The 22,967-nt window shown below is 46.0% G+C and overlaps 1 protein-coding gene across 1 annotated transcript in view; it reads right to left on the minus strand.

Annotated features, from left to right (window-relative positions):
• The window catches only part of LOC143473487 (lysophosphatidylcholine acyltransferase 1), a 36,537-nt gene extending 16,341 nt beyond the window's left edge, over nucleotides 1-20,196 (minus strand). The window contains 4 exon segments of the mRNA XM_076970507.1: nucleotides 6,958-7,070; nucleotides 11,455-11,669; nucleotides 12,762-12,901; nucleotides 19,831-20,196. Of these exon segments, the coding sequence (XP_076826622.1) occupies nucleotides 6,958-7,070; nucleotides 11,455-11,669; nucleotides 12,762-12,901; nucleotides 19,831-19,992 (630 nt within the window). The 5' untranslated portion in view covers nucleotides 19,993-20,196.
• Between the last annotated feature and the right edge of the window lie 2,771 nt (nucleotides 20,197-22,967).

Below are 22,967 nucleotides of genomic sequence, written 5' to 3' on the forward strand. Positions count from 1 at the left end.
CACACTACAGAACTCTCTGCTGGACTCCAGCAGAACCAGGGTGCAGATGATGTCCAAGAAAAATAAGAGTGTCTTCAGTAGACAAAGAAGCATTGGGACATAACTATTGATCTCTATTATTTAATTTTTGTCTTTTTGTTCTAACAGCCCTTCTGTTTCAGGACTCAAGTATTTAGTGTATTGGTATTTGTTCATGATTCTGTATGTGTACATTTAGTTATGATTTACAGTTTTTGACGACTGCTAACATGCGTTTCCAAATACTTGTGATACATTGTCAAAACTCTAAACACAGCAACACATTGACCTCACACAAATAGCCAAATAGTAAATATCGTGTTCAAAAGCGCATTTTCTTAACTAAATAACAACTCTGCATTTCACAATGCAAACAACTTTGTTAAAACACCTGAACCTGGTTCAGTATCCAATCATTCTTTCAAACACTAGCACATATTCTCTTTTCGAGATGAACATAGTCAATCACTGCACAACCACTGTAAAAAAACTAACATTTGATGGCAATACAGAAACAGTATTACATGTAATGTTTTACCCTCTCCCAGCAAACAACAGACATTTTACAGTAACTTCTGTTGTTTTCTTAGTCAGTTCATTTTTACTGTAATCCGCTTCATTTGGACTTTTTTTTCAAATGTGTGCATTTTTGGCAACATACTGTCTACACAATGAGTGATATTTACTGTTAGGTACTATATGGAATGTAGATTAGACAAAAAAGGAGTCAGTAACAGTTTTGCAGTAAAGGGTATATTTTACTGTATTAGGGACATTACTGTAAATTGTGGCCTAACCCAAAAAATAATTATCGTAATTGTAAACATAATTAGCCATGGTCCCATATGTGTAAAAATACACATATACAAAAAAAGCCACACAAGGGGGAAAAACAGAATATAAAACTGAACAGTCTTGTTAGGTCTAATCTAAACGGCCTTCAGCAGTTGGCCACATGTTTTCATCCACATCACATCTGATGTTGGCCCTTGCCATGGACCTGGGAAAGAAAAGCTTGGTATGTCTTATTCACCCCTGGCAGTCTTCAGCTGAAATGTCTCTGCAGTCGGGATCTATTGCATCCAGGAGGGACATTTGGTCATGGGGCCGATGATCATACGCCTTCCACCTCCAGACTAAAAAAAGTTCCTTAGTGGGGTTGAGGAAAGGCGAGTAGGGTGGGAGGAAAAGGGACATCACTCTTGGATGGTCTATAAACCAGTTTGTGATGACATGAGAATGCTACATTGTCCCATCACAAATGTCCTGGTGTTTCCTCCCACCTGTTCCATTTCTGCTTCTGGAACCAGTTGTTGGTAGAGTTCATTCAAAAATCAAAGAAGGAGGTCACTGTTATAGGGACCAATCTGGCATTTGTGAAGGACCAAACCAGCACTTGAGATGGCAGGACAAATCGTTATATTTGCTCCTCTCTGACCCGGTACATTACTGTACTTCATTTTATTTCATTGATCTATATGTGCAAAAAATCTGTACAACAGTAATAACTTTTCAGCTGCCTTTGTTTTTGCAGAACTTGGCATTTTATACAATATTTAAGGCTTTGAACCTTAGGTTTTCATTTTTGGCATGCTGTGTACAAGCAATTGTAAATAAGACAAAAACGATCCAGAATTTTGTTATTGGATAACCTTGTGTGTATAGAAAATTTAAGCATTATAAAAACATGTAAAATGACTGCATTTTGTGCCATAACAACATGAATTGAACTAATAGTATAGCCACTGAAAACTGCTGTTGTGTTCACTGTGTTTGGAGTTTTGAAAATGTGACTACAGATTGGACAAACGCAGCTTAGCAGTCGTCAAAAACTGTAAAGGGACATGATTTCTATTTCAGGACTCAAGTATTTTGTGTATTGCTATTTGTTCCTGATTCTCTATAATATGTGTACATTTAGTCATGGTTTAAAGGGACATGATTTCTATATCGGGTCATGTATTTAGTGTCTTGCTGTTTGATTATGTCTGCCATCTTTGTACATTTATGTACACATACAGAATCATGAACAAATACCAATACACTAAATAATTGAGGCCTGAAACAGAAATCATGTCCATTTAAACCATAACTAAATGTACACATATACACAATTAAGGACAAATACCAAGACAATAAATAGTTGTCACGATATAGCTACTATCATCCCCTGTGAACCATATATAAATTTACAAAGATGTCAGTCATAACCAACAGCAAGACACTAAATACTTGAGTCCTGAAATAGAAATCATGTCCCTTTAAACCATAACTAAATGTACACATACAGAATCATGAACAAATACCAATACACTAAATAATTGAGGCCTGAAACAGAAATCATGTCCTTTTAAACCATAACTAAATACAGAATCATGAACAAATACCAATACATTAAATAATTGAGGCCTGAAACAGAAATCATGTCCCTTTAAACCATAACTAAATGTACACATACAGAATCATGAACAAATACCAATACACTAAATCAGGGGTGGCCAACTCGCGGCTCGCGAGCCGCATGCGGCTCTTTGCCTGGTTTCATGCGGCTCCCCAGCCGGTCCGCGGGCTCACCTGCACAAACGGGGCGACACACTGCTACATTTTCGTGGTGCGCGGTTAGTTTACAAGCCTAGCGATCCGCTAATACTTTTAAAACCGGCGTAGTGGAAAACACGCATTCGACTGTCTTCACAGCTAATAATTTGCACTCGCCACCCCCCCCCCCCCCCCACCCCCCGCCTGCCCGCCCCGCTCAACAGATTACACTCGCCCATGTACGATGTGGCTCTTTGCTGTAACACAGTAAGAAAAGTGGCTCTTGGTCTATGACGGGTTCGCCACCCCTGCACTAAATAATTGAGGCCTGAAACAGAAATCATGTCCCTTTAAACCATAACTAAATGTACACATATACAGAATTAAGGACAAATACCAAGACACTAAATAGTTGTCACGATATAGCTACTATCATCCCCTGTGAACCATATATAAATGTACAAAGATGTCAGTCATAACCAACAGCAAGACACTAAATACATGACCCGATATAGAAATCATGTCCTTTTAAACCATAACTAAATGTACACATACAGAATTATGAACAAACACCAATACACTAAATAATTGAGGCCTGAAACAGAAATCATGTCCCTTTAAACCATAAATAAATGTACACATACAGAATCATGAACAAATACTAATACACTAAATAATTGAGGCCTGAAACATAAATCATGTCCCTTTAAACCATGACTAAATGTACACATATTATAGAGAATCAGAAACAAATACCAATACACAAAATACTTGAGTCCTGAAACAGAAATCATGTCCCTTTAAACCATAACTAAATGTACACATATACACAATTAAGGACAAATACCAAGACACTAAATAGTTGTCACGATATAGCTACTATCATCCCCTGTGAACCATATATAAATGCACAATGATGTCAGTCATAACCAACAGCAAGACACTAAATACTTGAGTCCTGAAATAGAAATCATGTCCCTTTAAACCATAACTAAATGTACACATACAGAATCATGAACAAATACCAATACACTAAATAATTGAGGCCTGAAACAGAAATCATGTCCTTTTAAACCATAACTAAATACAGAATCATGAACAAATACCAATACATTAAATAATTGAGGCCTGAAACAGAAATCATGTCCCTTTAAACCATAACTAAATGTACACATACAGAATCATGAACAAATACCAATACACTAAATCAGGGGTGGCCAACCCGCGGCTCGCGAGCCACATGCGGCTCTTTGCCTGGTTTCATGCGGCTCCCCAGCCGGTCCGCGGGCTCACCTGCACAAACGGGGCGACACACTGCTACATTTTCGTGGTGCGCGGTTAGTTTACAAGCCTAGCGATCCGCTAATACTTTTAAAACCGGCGTAGTGGAAAACACGCATTTGACTGTCTTCACAGCTAATAATTTGCACTCGCCACACCCCCCCCCCCCCCCCCCACCCCCCACCCCCCGCCCGCCCGCCCCGCTCAACAGATTACACTCGCCCATGTACGATGTGGCTCTTTGCTGTAACACAGTAAGAAAAGTGGCTCTTGGTCTATGACGGGTTCGCCACCCCTGCACTAAATAATTGAGGCCTGAAACAGAAATCATGTCCCTTTAAACCATAACTAAATGTACACATATACAGAATTAAGGACAAATACCAAGACACTAAATAGTTGTCACGATATAGCTACTATCATCCCCTGTGAACCATATATAAATGTACAAAGATGTCAGTCATAACCAACAGCAAGACACTAAATACATGACCCGATATAGAAATCATGTCCTTTTAAACCATAACTAAATGTACACATACAGAATTATGAACAAACACCAATACACTAAATAATTGAGGCCTGAAACAGAAATCATGTCCCTTTAAACCATAAATAAATGTACACATACAGAATCATGAACAAATACTAATACACTAAATAATTGAGGCCTGAAACATAAATCATGTCCCTTTAAACCATGACTAAATGTACACATATTATAGAGAATCAGAAACAAATACCAATACACAAAATACTTGAGTCCTGAAACAGAAATCATGTCCCTTTAAACCATAACTAAATGTACACATATACACAATTAAGGACAAATACCAAGACACTAAATAGTTGTCACGATATAGCTACTATCATCCCCTGTGAACCATATATAAATGCACAATGATGTCAGTCATAACCAACAGCAAGACACTAAATACTTGAGTCCTGAAATAGAAATCATGTCCCTTTAAACCATAACTAAATGTACACATACAGAATCATGAACAAATACCAATACACTAAATAATTGAGGCCTGAAACAGAAATCATGTCCCTTTAAACCATGACTAAATGTACACATATTATAGAGAATCAGAAACAAATACCAATACACAAAATACTTGAGTCCTGAAACAGAAATCATGTCCCTTTAAACCATAACTAAATGTACACATATACACAATTAAGGACAAATACCAAGACACTAAATAGTTGTCACGATATAGCTACTATCATCCCCTGTGAACCATATATAAATGTACAAAGATGTCAGTCATAACCAACAGCAAGACACTAAATACATGACCCAATATAGAAATCATGTCCTTTTAAACCATAACTAAATGTACACATACAGAATTATGAACAAATACCAATACACTAAATAATTGAGGCCTGAAACAGAAATCATGTCCCTTTAAACCATAAATAAATGTACACATATACAGAATTAAGGACAAATACCAAGATAGATTTTTTCGGCGTGAGATATCGGAAGTGTGGCGTGAGAGCGTGTGAAAACGGTCAAATGCGTGTGTCTCACGCTCAATGCGTGAGAGTTGGCAACCCTGCGTGATGTTTTAGAAAGCAAATTAGCAACGCGATCATAATGCTAATTTCCGCTAGCGACCCTATGGGATTTCCAATATAACATTAGCATCAAGCTAATTGTGCCATATAATTTCTTAGCTATTCACACCAGCACAGTACAAAACACAATATAGAATGAGTAGCTCTAGCCTGCTGTTTAGATCACAAACATTTATCAGTGCTTTGATGCTTCTACATGAGAAAGTATGCTATACGTGATGTTTTAGAAAGCAAATTAGCAACGTGATTATAATGCTAATTTCCGCTAGCGACCCTATGGGATTTCCAATATAACATTAGCATCAAGCTAATTGTGCCATATAATTTCTTAGCTATTCACACCAGCACAGTACAAAACATAATATAGAATGAGTAGCTCTAGCCTGCTGTTTAGATCACAAACATTTATCAGTGCTTTGATGCTCCTACATGAGAAAGTATGCTGTACATGATGTTTTAGAAACCAAATTAGCAACGCGATTATAATGCTAATTTCCGCTAGCGACCCTACGGAATTTCCAATATAACATTAGCATGGAGGCGTAGAGGCCCGTTCTCTCCTTTAACGAGTCAGCGACAGACCACACCGCCACACGCACAGCGATGATGACAGCTGCTTATGAGAGTGCGCGTTTATCTGTCACCGTACCTGTTTTTATGATTTTAATTGTTTTGAATGAATGCTTGTTTTGTCATCGTAAACATATATTAAACGTCAGACGTCGTGTGGATGGCCCAATATGACAAATATGTGTATTCCCCACATGGCATGAAATATAGGAAATAATACAAACAAATTACTTACTTTTAAATTCTGTGATCCTGCCCCTCCGTGAAGATCCTGCCTCTGTGAAAATCCTCCTCTTTCACGGGAAAAAATTATGCCTTCGTTCCGCGAGGAAATTGGTTACATTGTTTCGCGGGAAATGTTGTAAAAATTCCCGCCAAATTGTGTAATACTTCTATACCATTCATTGGTTTCAGAGGACATCATTGTAACACACATACACATTGTGGTATAAAAGGACATTTTTTGGAAACTCCAAAAATCTCTTGGGGATTCTTAATCCTGTAAAGCGCTTTGTGACAACATGTGTTGTGAAAAGCGCTATACAAATATATTTGATTTGATTTGATTTGATTTATTTAAGTCAGAAAACAACATTCATGCTCTCGGAATTACAAGGACACTTGGGATGTCCTTGTATACCTGGGTGTCCTTGTAAGGCTGGTCAGTAACCTTGTTTTTAGTCTTTGTAAACCATATAGACACACACACACACACACACACACACACACACACACACACACACACACACACACACACACACACACACACACACACACACACACACACACACACCCCGGCACATTGGTGCTTTGCAACTTCAAAACTACAATATCTGGCCACTATCAAACCATTGCACAAACCATTAAAACCCTGTGCGTTTAAAACACTGCACTCTTTTCTTTTCTTTAAACACCAGCCATGAGTTTAAAGGGGCGGGGCAAGAGAGGCGGGACTCTGACCTGGGGCCACCGCCCACCCGAGTGGGCTCTTCTCTTGATCTCCTCCACGGTCTTCCTCCGGGAGTCCTGGTCCGACCTGGACACGAACACGGGTCGGATGTACTTGATCAAGGCTGTGGGACGGGGACAGACGGTGGACACGTCATGACGTGATGAGCAGGACACCTCAGGACACCTAACTCACATTCAGCTATGAGGGGACATACGTTCTTAACCTAGTGCAGCGGAGCAGAGTCAGTCCAGTACATACATGACCCGGGTGAGCAGAGCCAGTCCAGTACATACACATGACCCGGGTGAGCAGAGCCAGTCCAGTACATACACATGACCCGGGTGAGCAGAGCCAGTCCAGTACATACACATGACCCGGGTGAGCACGATGTGCAGCTTGTGTGTCAGGAGTGTGTGAATGTAGCGCGGGGCGGTTGTGTGTAAATGTAGCGCCAGTTTAAATGTTACACAGGCCTCTGGGGGTAAATGAAAGGGGAGAGTGGAGCACTCCCCCCCCCCCCCCCCACCACACACACACACACACACACACACACACACACACAGAGAACATAGAGAAACACCTGTTGCAAAATTAACATTGAGGTCGCTGTGGTAAATAACTACTGCAACATGAGAGCTGTGTGTGTGTGTGCACGTGTGGAGTGTGTGTGAGCATGCATGCGTGGTCAATGTGTGTTCGCACGCACAGATCTCCAAACTGGACCACCCATACTCTAAGAGGTCATGCCTATAGGCACATTTAATGTCCATTCTGGTTCCCATAGAGAACCCTGAAGCACAAAACCAACAAGATACCAGCCTGCTAGGATGAAGACCAACACACGCTCCCTCAGAGGTGTGAGAACACCCAACACCTAACCACCCCAACACCCAACACCTAACCCCCCAACCCCCAACACCTAACCCCCCCAACACCCAAAGCCTAACCCCCAACCCCCCAACACCTAACCCCCCCAACACCCAAAGCCTAACCCCCCAACACCAAACGCCTAACCCCCCCCAAACCCCCAACACCTAACCCTAGGAACAGGGGACCAGTTTTAGTGAAGCTCAAGCCCCTAAACCCTAACCCCCAACACCTAACCCCTAACCCAGGGGTGGGCAGTTAATTTTTACAAGGGGCCACATGAGAAACCTGAATTGTGTCAGAGGGCCACACAAACAATAATGACATCATCACAGTGGTTCCGCCCACCTCACGCAAACTTCCGCAAACGGCGGAGGCGTTTATACTTGCCGCATCACATTCTGTGCAGTGTTCTCTGAAACGATGTGTGTTGGTATAAAGAAACACCCCTCAAAAACAGTGGAAGGAACATTTACCTGACCAATTTTAATCTTGTATTACGTTAACAAATACGAGCCTCTTGTAATTCCATGACGAAACATGAGAACGTGAAGACGTTAAGATTGGGCGTTTTGAAAATAAACCACAATTAAATAATGTGATAAAAAAGCGAATTATTTCGGATCATTTCGAATATATGTATAAATATTTAACTTAATTAAGTTTAACGTGCTGGAAAATATTGAAATGGACCTTGAAAGTGACGTATAAATGCTTTAATTCCACCTTGTAAAGGTGTATGAACCCTGCAAACATGACATTGTTCATTGCGCTGAAGTGCGGCGCGCGCGAAGTTACAAAATTCGAGAGGTGCACGACCTCGCGAATCAACACCGAGTGAGACCCTCCGCCACCGCGATTACATAATTTTCGCCGCGCGGACCCTCGCGCCGCGTCAACTATGAACCTGGCTTAAAGCTAGCTTTAAAGCACTTCTACGGCACTTTCAATGTCCATTTCAATATTTCCCAGCTGACTCAGGTTCTCTCTAAGCTCGGTTTCTGGAAAGGAAAACCCTGAGTTTTTGTTAACTCTGAGACTACTTACCCGGTTTCTGGAATACTCCCCTGTTCAGTCAGCTATTTGTTGTGAATCGAAATACAGTTACAATTTCAAGCATTTTCAAGTACTTTAGCCTAAATTCCAGCACTTTTCAAACCTGGAACACAATGCACAATTAAAATTCATCACGTAAATTTTCCGCCGTTTGCGGAGGTTTGCGCGAGGTGCAACGTTCACTCCTGAAAGTATAAATTCAGCCTTAACTTGTCGCTGATCACCTACAGTGTTTCTCGCAGAGCTCACACACACACGCAGGTACGTCCACACGGAATTAACACAAACGTAGCGCTTTCAAAATAAAAGCGTCAGAGTTGTATTGCACACACGACATAGATATTTGTTTCATTTATGATAGGCCTCTCGCGGGCCGGACAGGGACGCACAACGGGCCGGATGTGGCCCGCGGGCCGCTGTTTGCCCAGGTCTGTCCTAACCCCTAACTCTGGGAACAGGGGGCCAGTGTCAGTGAAGCTCAAGCCCCTAAACCCTAACCCCTAACCCCCAACACCTAACACCTAACCCCTAACCCTAGGAACAGGGGGCCAGTGTCAGTGAAGGTCCGTCCTCTCTCACACCCTCTCAGGAGCTGTTGAGATGTATTACAGTGTGGACCAAGGTCACTGTTCCCTGGAAAACCACACGGCACTGAAGTCCCTCTGCCTTTCTCTTTGTCTTTCTTTAATCCCCCTCTCCCTCCCTCTCTCAACAGTGAGGAATACAGTGGGCCTCACAGCCATCTGGGACAGGGAGAGGTCCACCATCCCTAAACACAGATTCATCAGCCCCTCCCCCGGGGGGCGGGCTCTGGAGGCTGGAGGTGTCTGGATTCAGATAACCAAGATGCAGACTAGACTGTGAGAAAACAGGGAGGCTGGGGGGCGGGGCCAGAGAGAAACCCAAGAAAGGAAGGAGAGGGGGAGGGGCTGGAAATGTGTGAGGATTAGACAGCAGGGAGAGGGGATCACTAGAGGATGTAAATCTGCCCTGGAGAGGCCTGGGAGTGGAATATATCTGACCCCTCCCCCCAACGCCATTCACCTCACATCCCCGCCCCCCCCAACACTATTCTTCTCACGTCCCCGCCCCCCAACGCCATTCGCCTCACGTCCCCGCCCTTCCAACGCCATTCGCCTCACGCCCCAACACTATTCGCCCCCGCCCCAACACTATTCGCCTCACGTCCCCGCCCCAACACTATTCGCCTCACGTCCCCGCCCCAACACTATTCGCCTCACGTCCCCGCCCCAACACTATTCGCCTCACGTCCCCGCCCCAACACTATTCGCCTCACGTCCCCGCCCCAACACTATTCGCCTCACGTCCCCGCCCCAACACTATTCGCCTCACGTCCCCGCCCCAACACTATTCGCCTCACGTCCCCGCCCCAACACTATTCGCCTCACGTCCCCGCCCCAACACTATTCGCCTCACGTCCCCGCCCCAACACTATTCGCCTCACGTCCCCGCCCCAACACTATTCGCCCCAACACTATTCGCCTTACGTCCCCGCCCCCAACACTATTCGTCCCCGCCCCCAACACTACTCGCCTCACGTCCCCGCCCCAACACTATTCGCCTCACGTCCCCGCCCCCAACACTATTCGCCTCACGTCCCCGCCCCCAACACTATTCGTCCCCGCCCCCAACACTACTCGCCTCACGTCCCCGCCCCCAACACTATTCGCCTCACGTCCCCGCCCCCAACACTATTCGCCTCACGTCCCCGCCCCCAACACTATTCGCCTCACACCCATGCCAGCCGTCTTCACGTCTCCCAGTGCCTCTCCCATCCACGTGTGCAGGTGTGCTGGTGAACGCTGCGCTCCTAACCAGACCCCCCCCCCCCAGGGCCTTTACTCAGACCACAGCGCCCCCACCTGGATGACCAGTAAATGCATTACAGCCATTTAAGGTCAGAGTTCACACGTGTTCTGAGTGGAGTGAGGAAAGAGTGTAAACCCCCATCGTATGAGCGGTGAACACGCAATCACTTCATACTACCCCTTCTGTACATACGTGTTGGGGTGTGTGTGCGCACGTGTTGGGGTGTGTGTGCGCACGTGTTGGGGTGTGTGTGCGCACGTGTTGGGGTGTGTGTGTGTGTACAGGTGCGTGTGTGTGTGTGTGTGTACAGGTGCGTACGTGTACACAGGTGCGTACGTGTACAGGTGTGTTTGTGTGTACCTGTACAGGTGTGTGTGTGTGTGTGTACAGGTGTGTGTGTGTGTGCGCGCGCGCGTGTGTACAGGTGCGTGCGTGCGCGCGTGTACAGGTGCTGTACAGGTGCGTGCGTGCGCGTGTGTACAGGTGCGTGCGTGCGCGCGTGTACAGGTGCTATACAGGTGCGTGCGTGCGCGCGTGTACAGGTGCGTGCGTGCGCAGGTGCGTGCGTGCGTGTGTAGGTGCGTGCGTGCGCGCGTGCGTGTGTGTAGACAGGTGCGCGCGTGTGTGTAGACAGGTAGCGCGTGTGTGTAGACAGGTGCGCGCGTGTGTGTAGACAGGTGCGCGCGTGTGTGTAGACAGGTGCGCGCGTGTGTGTAGACAGGTGTGTGTGTGTGCGTGTGTGTGCTACTCACTTCCCCAGAGCGGAATGTCCTTGCTCTCCGCCTTCATGACAATTGAAGCCATCGTCATGGTGACTGGGATTGCGTCGAAGTAGGAGGAGTGCGGGCCCAGGGTTATGATTGGAGCCTGGGCTGGCAGAGCCCGCCTCCCCTTCACTCTGATCCAATGGAAGCCGCCCGCAAACCACATGAGCCGCATGATGGTGCGAAGGACCACGTCCACCACCCTGCAGGACCAGGACACACCGTCAAGGCCATCGCCCCGCACAGCACCAAGCCCCGCCCCGCACAGCACCAAGCCCCGCCCCACACAGCACCAAGCCCCGCCCCACACAGCATCAAGCCCCGCCCCACACAGCACCAAGCCCCGCCCCACACAGCACCAAGCCCCGCCCCAAGCCCCGCACTGCACAATGTGAAGTGAAACTTGAATCCAGCCCTGAATTGTATTGCCACCAGTGGTTAACCCAACACTGCTATTTTATTTTAACTCTGCCTATTTGGGCTATTGTATTTCATGTATTTTATGCTACCGTTATTGTTATTGTATTCTTTTTGTTCATTGATTTTAACTACTTGAAAGTTGTAATACTGCTGAATTTACCTTAGCTTTGATATCGCTTCTCATTTGTACAGCACAACCTCGGTTGTTTTAAATGTGCTATATAAATAAAGCTTGACTTGACTGCGTTCACACCGGACTCTCAAGTGGGTCATTCCATATAAACTGAACCAATGGTCCCCACCTGACCACCTCAGAATCCATTCAAACTTTCCCCATTTGTAGGCAGATATGTTTCATGGAAAAATCCAAAGTATTTCTGTTCCATGTTCAATATTTCAAGAGTTACAGCCGTTTTTGTAACCCGACCCTCAGACGCATCTTTTGCGAAAGTGGCTAAATAGCAATATTTGAATGTGAATATCTCTAAAACTATTACCAAAATTTCTGATTTGACATGGAATGACCCAAGAGGAAGTGGACAGGCTAGGACATCTGGACCGCAGAGACAGTCCAATACCTCTGAGGTACAGCAATTGTCTAATTAACTACCAGCAATAAAATCCAGCACCACATTGGGGAGCAGGAGTGGACTACTGTAATCAACAGGGCAGTTCTTACAGCAGTCCTGCAGAAAAGGGGTCAAAGGTCAAACGTTTTCATTAACACGCGTCGTGTGAGCCCACATCCTTCCTTACGACGCATACGATAGTGATTATGTTAATGGTACTAGACGCAGTGCGGCTTGGATGTGTGTGTGTGTGTGTGTGTGTGTGTGTGTGTGGGGGGGGCAGGGTGTGAGATCAAGGTGTCCCACCTCCTCCACAAACACTGCGTCTCCACCGCCGTCTCCGAGCGGCCCACGGAGGCGACAAAGGCGAAGGGCCACGCCAGCAGCATCATGAACGCGGCCACACACAGCCGCACGGGGAAGACTGTGACGGTCATCACCGCAATCTGCAGACAGAGAGACACACACACACACACACACACACACACACACACACACACACACACACACACCAAGAGATGAGCGACCAATCCCGACACGCCAGCCTCGGGAGCTGGCCAATGGGCAGAAGGGGTACGGCAACGAGCGACCAATCCCTGCGAGGCAAACCGGCTGTACGAGTGTCAACCCTGCGAGCGTGACTCAGTAATTCTCAAAATTAAATGACACAGCGGAGAAGTGACTGAAGCTTACGCAACACACAGGCCACGTCGTGCTGCCCTTTACAGGAGAGGTTATCGTGAACAATCAAAGCTTGTGGATCACACACACACACACACACACACTGGCCGTGGAGAACTGGAAATCAAGCGTTCAGCAGGATACCCAGGCGCTGGTAAAGACCTCTGCCGCTCTGCGGGACTCCATCCCAGCCGGCTGTTTATTTAAGCCCTTTATCTACCAAGAACCGTTAAATACACGCCAGTTAGCTCAAGTCAATATTTACCCGACTGTTATCGTCTCTAGGACACAATCGCGAGCTGATAGCGCTCAAAGTGGCGAGTTAAGAGTCTCTCTTCTCCGTGACGGTCGCCGTCAAATTGCCATCACAGAGGAACCAGTTGGCCAGATCAGCGTGAAGAGATACCATGGAGTCATACACACGCTCCTCTTAAAACCCTCGAGGAGGACATCAGGGGAGAGAGAGCCCTTTAACCTTATTAACCCCGATTAAGAGCTCATTGGCAGGTTTTCCGAGAGCATGTGAGGGAAATAGGATCTCGAGTTTCTAACTACGGCAAATAAAATAGTGCCTAGCAAGATATTACCACTCTGGTGAGTCTCTAAAAGAACATTGCTGGACTAGCCATCACTACTCTGACCAAACTGGACTCATGAGTTATTTTAAAGTTGCACGTTTTCAAAATTCACGAGATCCCGCTCATGAGGCTCAGCAAAGTTCAAACAGGAGGACACAGCTGGCTCTAAGGCCTTTACTGCAACCATTACCGGCAGGCTGTGGGGGTCCTAGCGGCCCCCTGCAGGACTGCTCCGGCCTGCTACGTGCTGAGATTTCCACCGGCTGCATCCCTAAACAGACCTTTCCGCACTGCAGAGGCGTGAACAATTATTTCACATAAATAAGGAAGTAAATTAAACGCAGGCAGCCCTGCTCGGATTTCCTGAGCATGAGGACACGTGAATGATGAACTCAGTTTCAGTTAAACCCGTTATCAGACTCGGTTAAACCCGTTATCAGACTCGGTTAAACCCGTTATCAGACTCGGTTAAACCCGTTATCAGACTCGGGAGCGTGTCTTCCATGTAGCTACACACTGGACCTGGAGGTACAGGACCCAGGACATTCTGACACTCCGCTGAGGAGGCATGGCCAAGTGTGTGTGTGTGTGTGTGTTGGCGTTCCAACAGTTCAGGTGTGTGTGAGGTGGAGTGCAGTACATGTATCCACATCATTCTTCTAATAATAGCTGCACTGATACAAATTGCCGCAGCCCAGTGTAAACCTAGTAGTGAGATCTAGTTACGGATCAGGATGAGATCAATTCAGCACCCACAGCAGTACTGGGTTTGGTGCAGGTTAAAGTATGACTGGACTGTTTTCTGCTCTGCAGAGCAAGTTCAGAAAACATTACAAGCCAAAGGATTTCCTTAGAATGAGACCAAAGCAATGGCGAGGTGGACCCTTGAAGATCTAATCTGTGAGGTTCCTGACGCCCAGGTTGGAGGTCACTGGTGAGCTTGTGTCACATGACCACCTGTGCACCAATGAGGCACAGCGGAGAGCAGAGGTGGGACCAAGTCAGTGTTTTGCAAGTCTTAAGTAAGTCCAAGTCCTTATCCTCAAGTCTCGAGTCAAGACAAGCAACCGTCAAGTCAAGTCCCAAGTCTGAAACTTGGAATTTCAAGTCCTTTCGAGTCTTTTTTTTTTTTTACAGGCACCAACGCTTTACGAATGCTACACTGATGCGTTTCTTTACTCGTTTTGTTGGTGTCTGCCAGCCAAAAGATGACAGATCATTTACATTTTATCTTCTCTTAATTACATAAATGTACTTAAACAAGAATGTTTCATTACATCATTTTACACGAAAATAGCAAGCTTCATCGTAAGCAAGATGCTGTCATTACAAATGGTTATTCTAAACATGTGGATAAAATGTTTAAATATAGACTAATAAAAGGTTAGGGTTATTTTTTCATTGTTTTCTGTTATTGTGGGGTCACGGTGTAGGCTACTATTGTTACCTGGAGATTCAGTGGGGTCACATATTCTGATGGCTGCCGTCAGAATTGGTGACCCCAGTTAAAAAGGCTCACCTGTACATCCCATTCATGATTTCTTTGTTGGCTGCAATGGTGAGGGGATGGTAAATCTTGTTTAAGTACATTTATGTAATTAAGAGACGATAAATGTAAATATAAACATCTGTCATATTTTGGCTCGTGGACACCAACAAAACGAGTAAAGAAAGTGCATCAGCGTAGTTTAGGTAGCATTCGTAAAGCGTTTGTGCCTCTGAACAGAAACTGTGAAATAGCTCCCCCTGTGGTCACAGAATCTGGTGTAACGCCGGTCTGCGTCAGAAGGACGGAAATTAAATTAACGGGGCGCACTTTATAAATATTAATATGAGTTTTAAAATTTAGATTTGGGGTAAAAAAAAATCAAGTCTTTGCAAGTAAACAGGTTCAAGTCCAATTCAAGTCCCAAGTTACTGGTTTAAAAGTCCAAGTCTAAGTCTCTGAATATTTTTTCAAGTCAAGTCAAAAGTCTTAATATTAATGACTCGAGTCTGACTCGAGTCCAAGTCATGTGACTCGAGTCCCCACCTCTGGCGGAGAGTGTGAGCACACCATCAACAGTGTGTGGTGAGTGCCCCTCTCCCCTGGGCTAATCGCCCCCGCTGGACACCGGGCCATCGACGCAGCAGACAGGCTGATGTTCAGCCTGGATGAGCTTTGGTGCTGATCTCTCTCTCCTCACGATGGGCTGGATCGTTCGGGCTGGCCATCTGCTGTCCGCCGTTAAACAGCTGTGCCACTATACATATTTCAAAGAACTGCCGCAAATGGCAACTGCTTAGATAGTCGAATAATGCATTTGTGGCCAGGGTGAATAATCCGCTACGAGGATGTGTCGTGCAATTGCTCGATGGATCATAGCTACCAGCCTTTAAATCTAGCTTGATGTTTTAGGCACGGTTGCTCTAACTACCAATAAAGACAACTCAAGAGAAACGCTTCATCTAAAAATGCCTTTTAACAACCTTTATTGCAGGTTGTTAAAAGGCATTACGAGAAAAAAAAATTACCAGCATTCCGTAAGAACTTAAAACCAAGGATAATCGATGTAGCAGCTAGAAAACAGAACTACAGTGCTTTTAATCTGTTAATCAAATCAAAACTTCCATCTCATGTCTAAATGCACAGGAGGGGGAGGGGTGTCTGTGTTCTCTGTGAAACACACAGTTCCTCTACAGACCGCATCTGACCAAGACCATCAGAAGAGGCAGAAGGTCCCCATTAAACTCCAATTGTCTACACTCAATACATACATTTGTTCAATGCAGAATCCACGTAATGCTGAAATGCACATTGAAAAGCACTTCGAATAAAAAAAACACAAGTCCAGTTTCATGATAAATGGAGTTACTGGGGCTCTCACTTATTTCTCACTTATATAGTCAACCCAACCCAGAAGTTATTTGAAATTCCTTCAAACGCTGCCACATGCAAGACTCACGATTACTGACGATTTAGGATCAACTTCTCGTGTGTTCTATAAACACAAGCACCTTCTCCAGCCATAAATGCTGCCATGACAAGGGTGCGTTTGTTAAAGACGGCCCTGCCTCTGCCAAGCCTGGAAGCATTAACATATGTGTGTGGGAATTAGTCGACAATACAATTTAATGGCTGTATTGTTCTTAACAGGTTGGTGCTCTGGAACTCTTGACAGAGAGAAGGCAATAATGGTGGAGCTATTCATGTTTATCAGTGCTGGCCCTGATGGAGGAGTTAACGTGTGGGGGAGGGTGGGGTGACTGAAGAGACCCCAACACACTTAAACAGGCTGCTACCTTCAACCCTGTTGCACACAAACCTCTGAAACATTCAATTAATTCTTCAACATAAGTATTTGTGTGTGAAACCTTCATTTGTTAAGTCTGACTATTAGAAAATTGTCTCCAAAAAGAATAATAGACAACATAAAACCTAAAGAATCAGATTTCCTTTTACAGGAACAACCAAACATCTAAGGTTTTCACAAGAATCTTCCATCGTCGGGTTATGAACCTCGGTGAACTCGGGCATTGCGATATCCAGCATCGATATCTGGCAGCAGGATTTCCCACAGAACGGGATTCGTTTTGTGGTGCTCGCCGACGTCTCGTCCACATTGCATGAAAGATCTGAAAACATCTCAATGTCCAGGTAACAGGACCACGTACCTGCTAACATTTACACTACAAACGGGGCGGTCAAATGTGTCTGACCACCTCAGCATGTGGTTTGAGACCACAATGCATCTGCATTTAGCGCAGTCTACCTGTGACCTGGTCTTCCATGATAAAGGCCCTCTCACCAATCACTCCTGCCCCCGCTCACTCTCCCCTGCTGTTCTCCTACCCCCCCTGCAGTTCTCCTACCCCCTCCCCCAACTGCTTTACCTTCCTTCCTGCCACAGCAACAGTGCTTGAAGTCTGGAAGTGACGGTCCTCACAGGCAGGTCTGTCCACTTGGCAGCCATCTTGGCATCTTCTGGGCGGTTATTTCGAGTCATACAAGACTAGGCTCTGTACAACAAACTGACAGCTGAAAAACTCCTTCAAATACATTTTTTAAAATCACTGGAAGAAGTGAACAGGTCTTTCAGGTTGATTCACCTTCTATGCATTCAGATATGCAGAAGGTTTGACAATCTGCACGGATGGGTTAAATGTGGAAGACAAATTGCGATTGGGGTGTAAATCACAATTGGCAAAACTGACAACAAACATAGTTTAGATGGTGCTAGCTTTTTTCTTGTTTACTCCTTTTGACGGAAGGCAGGACTTCCTGTTATACAGCCACCATGATGAGACCATCTCCTCGTTATAATGTCTCTGGAAATATTAATTTATATATATATATATATATATATATATATATATATATATATATATATATATATATATATATAATATAACTAATTTACTGGACAGTCAGTCAAACTGTTCAGCTTTCCCACGTGTTTTCTTACATTTCCAACTCCAGTGCTAGTGAGTTGATCATGTGTTGATGCAGTGTGTATGGGGGGGAGGGGGTGCTTGAGACACCGCCAATGAGCTTGAGAGACGGACCACAGAGCAGAGCAAAAAGTGGCCAAGCCATCATTGTCCTATATGCAGCTCTACGGGGTGAAACAAGACTCCCTCATCTTAACACAAAACTGGATGAAACCAATATGTAGTGATCAGTGCAGATATAGAGGAGATAATCAATATGTATTCATCAGTATGGATATTGTTGCGGGCGAATATAATCACATATGGGGAAACAGCGTAGTTTTGGTCTGGTGTAAAACACGCAGCCCACTTCCATATCCAAATGGATTTCAGAAGGAAGTAAATATGAGATTCTGGTGGGTTCGTTTGCGTTACCTCACACCGATTTATACCCAAGAGTGTGAAAGCATGGCATCTTTGTTGAGATGGTCCCAGAACTGGCATCTGTGCTGTCCAACAGAGCTCAATGCAAGAACAGAGGACAAGAAAAACAACCAAAACCCACTGGACACACTACTACGCTCTTAGAAGTTCATTTATTAATATCCACACTGTGTCAGTAAGTCATAGCTACTAGCCCAATACGTCATGTAGACATCTGAGCTGTTGCGTTTAGTTCCAGTCAAAGGAATCAGGGTATAAAAAGGCACAGAACTGCCCAAGGCAACCGTTCCTGGAAAACGGACACCATGTTTTGTCTGTGCCCTCAATCACACTGTTAGTGTTTCCAGGAACATGGCAAAGATTCTAGTGAAAACCCAGAATGAGAGTTCTTGTGATAAACACTTCTTTGACATAAACTAGTCACACGTGTGGATCGAAACGTGAAGAAACAGGACAACGCACAAAGTGATGCTCAACATATCCATTTGCTTGTGGACTTGTGTCTTTGGGCGGTCTGTCTGAATCTCTTATTTAAGTGTGCAGCATTAACTCGTACCTCTGAGCACACCGACGTGGCGGGAGGTCGGATGTAAAGTCAAAGCAACGCATGAAACACACTCGTAAAGTATTCTCGAACTTTCTCTGACCACCAGTATTGTTGTTGAACTAAATATAACTTTGTACGTCCATGAGTGGACCTGGACGGATGAGGACAGCGTCCCGTCAGCCGTAGTGTCCTTGCTGAGAGGGAGACAAGTAGCTGCTCCGTCCCAACACCACCCTTCAGCTGCTCCGTCCCAACACCACACCCAACACCCCCCCTCATACTCGTCCGCCGGTACCGTACCGACTCGCGATATATACCGTGTTCATCGCGTCTATATCAAACCGTCACTGCGTCTCAACCGCTGCTGGTGAACCATCCTGCGAATAAACCGTACGTGGAGTTCAGGACAACGGTGTGTCCACACGGGACATCTGTCCAACCAGACCAACACACTCGGGGACATTTTAATCCGGGTAATCGAATGAGAGGAGGATTAAACCGGACGAGAAGCACGACACGGAGGCGGAGGCTAACCGACACCGGTGTGCTACCTCGGCTAGCGCCGCCAGGCTAACACGCCTCCCGGAGCGGGTGGAAGAGACCCAGACATGAAGGACCAGGCCCGGTCTCGGTCCGGTCCCGGTCCAGCGGGCTGCACGGCGGGCCCAGGACCGGGTGGAGGACGCCTCGTGTTGCGGGTTAATCACCGTCTTACCTTCATCTTCTGCAGCGGGGTGAAGCTCACGTCGTGCACGAAGGGGTTCCTGAAGGGGGCCCGCTGCTCCCCGGCCGTCCCGCCCGGCCCGGCCGCCCTGGAGGGGGCAGCCCGCTCCTCTCCGCCCTCCACCGGGCTCCGTGCGCCGCTGGGCAGCCTCATCCTGGAGGAGGGGGGGACCGCGGCCGCTTCTCTTGGGCTAACCGTGGACGGGGGGTCGGCTGTGCCGGCCGCTGTGGTCTCGCTGTCCGGGGGAGGAGGGCTTCGGGACGGCGCGGCTCATGTGTCGGACGACGGCGGCGTCTGATGCGCAGCAGCCCCGTCGGAGAGCTCCGGTATCTCAGCCCGTCTCAGAGAGCAGTACAGCGCATGCGCATCTCGCCCGCCTTAAAGAACGGTGGAGCGCATGCGCAGCAGTCCCGTCGGAGAGAGGGGGGAGCGACGCGCTCAGGATGTCGCCCGCGTTAGAGCGGTAGAGCGCATGCGCGAGCGTCCCGCGCACGTTGACGTCACGGAGCCTCCCCAAAAAGCGAGCGCGTGCACTGCTGGCGGAGTGGCGGAGTTCGCGCGCACGTTCGCTTGACTTTACGTCGTCCTCGCGCCCCCACGTGCGTTCAGCTCCTCCAGATGGGGCGCGAGGGGAATTCTGCGTTTGGTTTGACAGCAGCTGGAACAGGCGCGAGCCAGCGTGTCCGCGCGAGCCTTCAGCCCAGTCTGGGTCTAAATGTTTACATACGAATGCACTCCGCGTGCCAACATCACGTGACCAACACGCGAGCGTATTATTATATAATACTAGTTGTTAATAATAGTGTCGGCAAAATAAAGTGTATTTGTGTTGCTCACTAGTTTATGGTTGTACATATGAAGTAAGCGACCTTTACTGGAAGCGTGAAACAGGGAGATAAGATGTTTATTTTCCTCTCGGTCTTAACTACCTCTTTTCACTACCTTTATTCCAGTGGTTTCATTGGTGAGCATGTTGAATGAGCTCTAACCCAAACACCCTGCACGTCCACTAACACCAGCAGCGAGACATTTGTGTCAGCAAACGTAAAAGTCACTTCCAACAAAACTTCACGAGAGCAACAATGTTGTGTTTGTTTTATTGGTGCGACGTTTGAAAATACTGACTGTATCTGTGTATGCCAGTGAACTAGCACTCGGGTCACCACGACAACAGCACGAGCGCCCGAAACCTGCATCATCCTGGCGCTGCACTCACGCGCTACACCGCCGCGTGCTTGTGTCGGCTCTCCTATTGGCCGCCGTCGCCTCATTTGCATAATAGGTGTTTTTGAAGCTGTAACGGAATAACGCTGAGGTAAAAAAAGTGAGTAACACCCTACAAATGAACTCTCTGGAAAGAAGTAACAACTTCTGTTTCCTTTGAAACAGGCAGTCACTTCTCAAAATAACTTCATGACTTTAATGTTTTGTGTAAATCATTTTTACGTAAATTAGTTTTTCAGAGACACACACCGTGGCCCAGGTGAGTGACCGTGAGCGTGAGTGACCGTCTCAGTGGGGGGTGAGGCGACCGGACTCACGGCACCACCCGCAGGATCTGAACACAATGTGTGTTCATCTCAGAGTGTCCAAAAGTCTCCAGCAAAACCAGAACAAGTCGTTAGAGGGTCTGAAAAGTACATAGTGGCGTCACTGTACGTTATGATGCACGCTAACACAGGAAGTGACGTGCTACTGTACCGTGGTCTGATACTCGTGCAGTCGCGTGCTTCTGTACTGTGGTCTGATACTCGCTAACGCCTGCAGTCATGGCCTGATGCAAATGACACGTGTAGCCATTGCACACTGACACAAAGGAGACTCACACATACACAGATAGAGTGAGAGAGTGAAATAGATTTTAAAAAAAAACATATTTAGTGTGTGCGGATTTGTGGCCAGGAGTAGTTTCTTATGGGTGTATTCACTTTACTGATCCCTGAAGAGAGAAGCAAACATGATAGCCAGGTTTCATGAATATTAAACATGTATAATTATGCATGATTACACATAATTATACATGCACCCGGTGCAAATGACAGCAGCCCAACATACTATGAACAGTTATGAGAAAAACCACACGGATGTAGAATGAGGAAAGGAGAGATGGAATCATTTGCACACAGATGTGATGAAAAAGTAATGTTTTGGAGAACTAATCACTGAACTCCTTGATTTAGTCTTCCTGAAGAAAATGGTAGACAACCCTGAGGGTCAGTGTTAGTCAGGTTCAGTCCTGAGGGACGGTGTTAGAGGGAGTCAAGGATGTTGTGGCAGGGGCACTCGGCCCTCTGTACACCCCTCTGAACACATCTGCACCCAGGATGATAAAAGAAGGAGGTCAGTGGAAGTTCATATGGAATTCTCGAAATGCTAAAAATAGCTCAGTTTTCCTTCGCAGTACAGAGAAGCTCCTCCACTACTGAGGCCTTCTGGGCCAGGCCTAAATCATCAGCCTAAATGCTTAAACAATCTGTTTACGTCTGACCATCAGATGTCGTGCTGCACTCGGGCGGAGGGTCTAGGCCCATGGCCCCAAGCCTCTGGCCCCTGACTCTCTACTGTTCCTGCACACTCTCATGGTCATGACCATATTGTACCTATGGGGGCACAGGCGTAATTTACGCGGGTAACACAGGGATGTGTCCCTACCTCTCTCTGAAATGGCGGATTTAGTCTCCGCCACTTTTTAAAGTGTAGTCTGAAAATAGTGCGTATAACAGCTTGGTGCAGATTCCTGTCTGATACCCGTCTAAGCAAAAAAATAATAAAAACAGCACAACGAGCTTGCAGAAAAGAATATCTGGTTAGGTCACATCGTTAACGTGACACGTGACCAGGGCTTTCGTTGCACCTGAGCTCTGTGGAAAAAGCCCAGATCCAACCAAACTAAGTATTATTTTTAATCAAAGTAATTAGAAAATACTTGCACTGCAAAGATATATTTGAATTCATATACTTGAATCAATATATTTGATTCAATACTCTCGTATTGCCCAACAAGCTTGACAAGCCATAAAACGCAGATATTTGAGAACTTGATTTAAGGGAGTATGAATGTGAGGAGCAGATGGACTGAATGAAGGACGGGGTTCGCGTTCTTGTCCCCGACGCTTTCCTAGGCGAGG

The sequence above is a fragment of the Brachyhypopomus gauderio genome, chromosome 13, assembly GCF_052324685.1.
Source record: "Brachyhypopomus gauderio isolate BG-103 chromosome 13, BGAUD_0.2, whole genome shotgun sequence".
Taxonomy (NCBI): domain Eukaryota; kingdom Metazoa; phylum Chordata; class Actinopteri; order Gymnotiformes; family Hypopomidae; genus Brachyhypopomus; species Brachyhypopomus gauderio.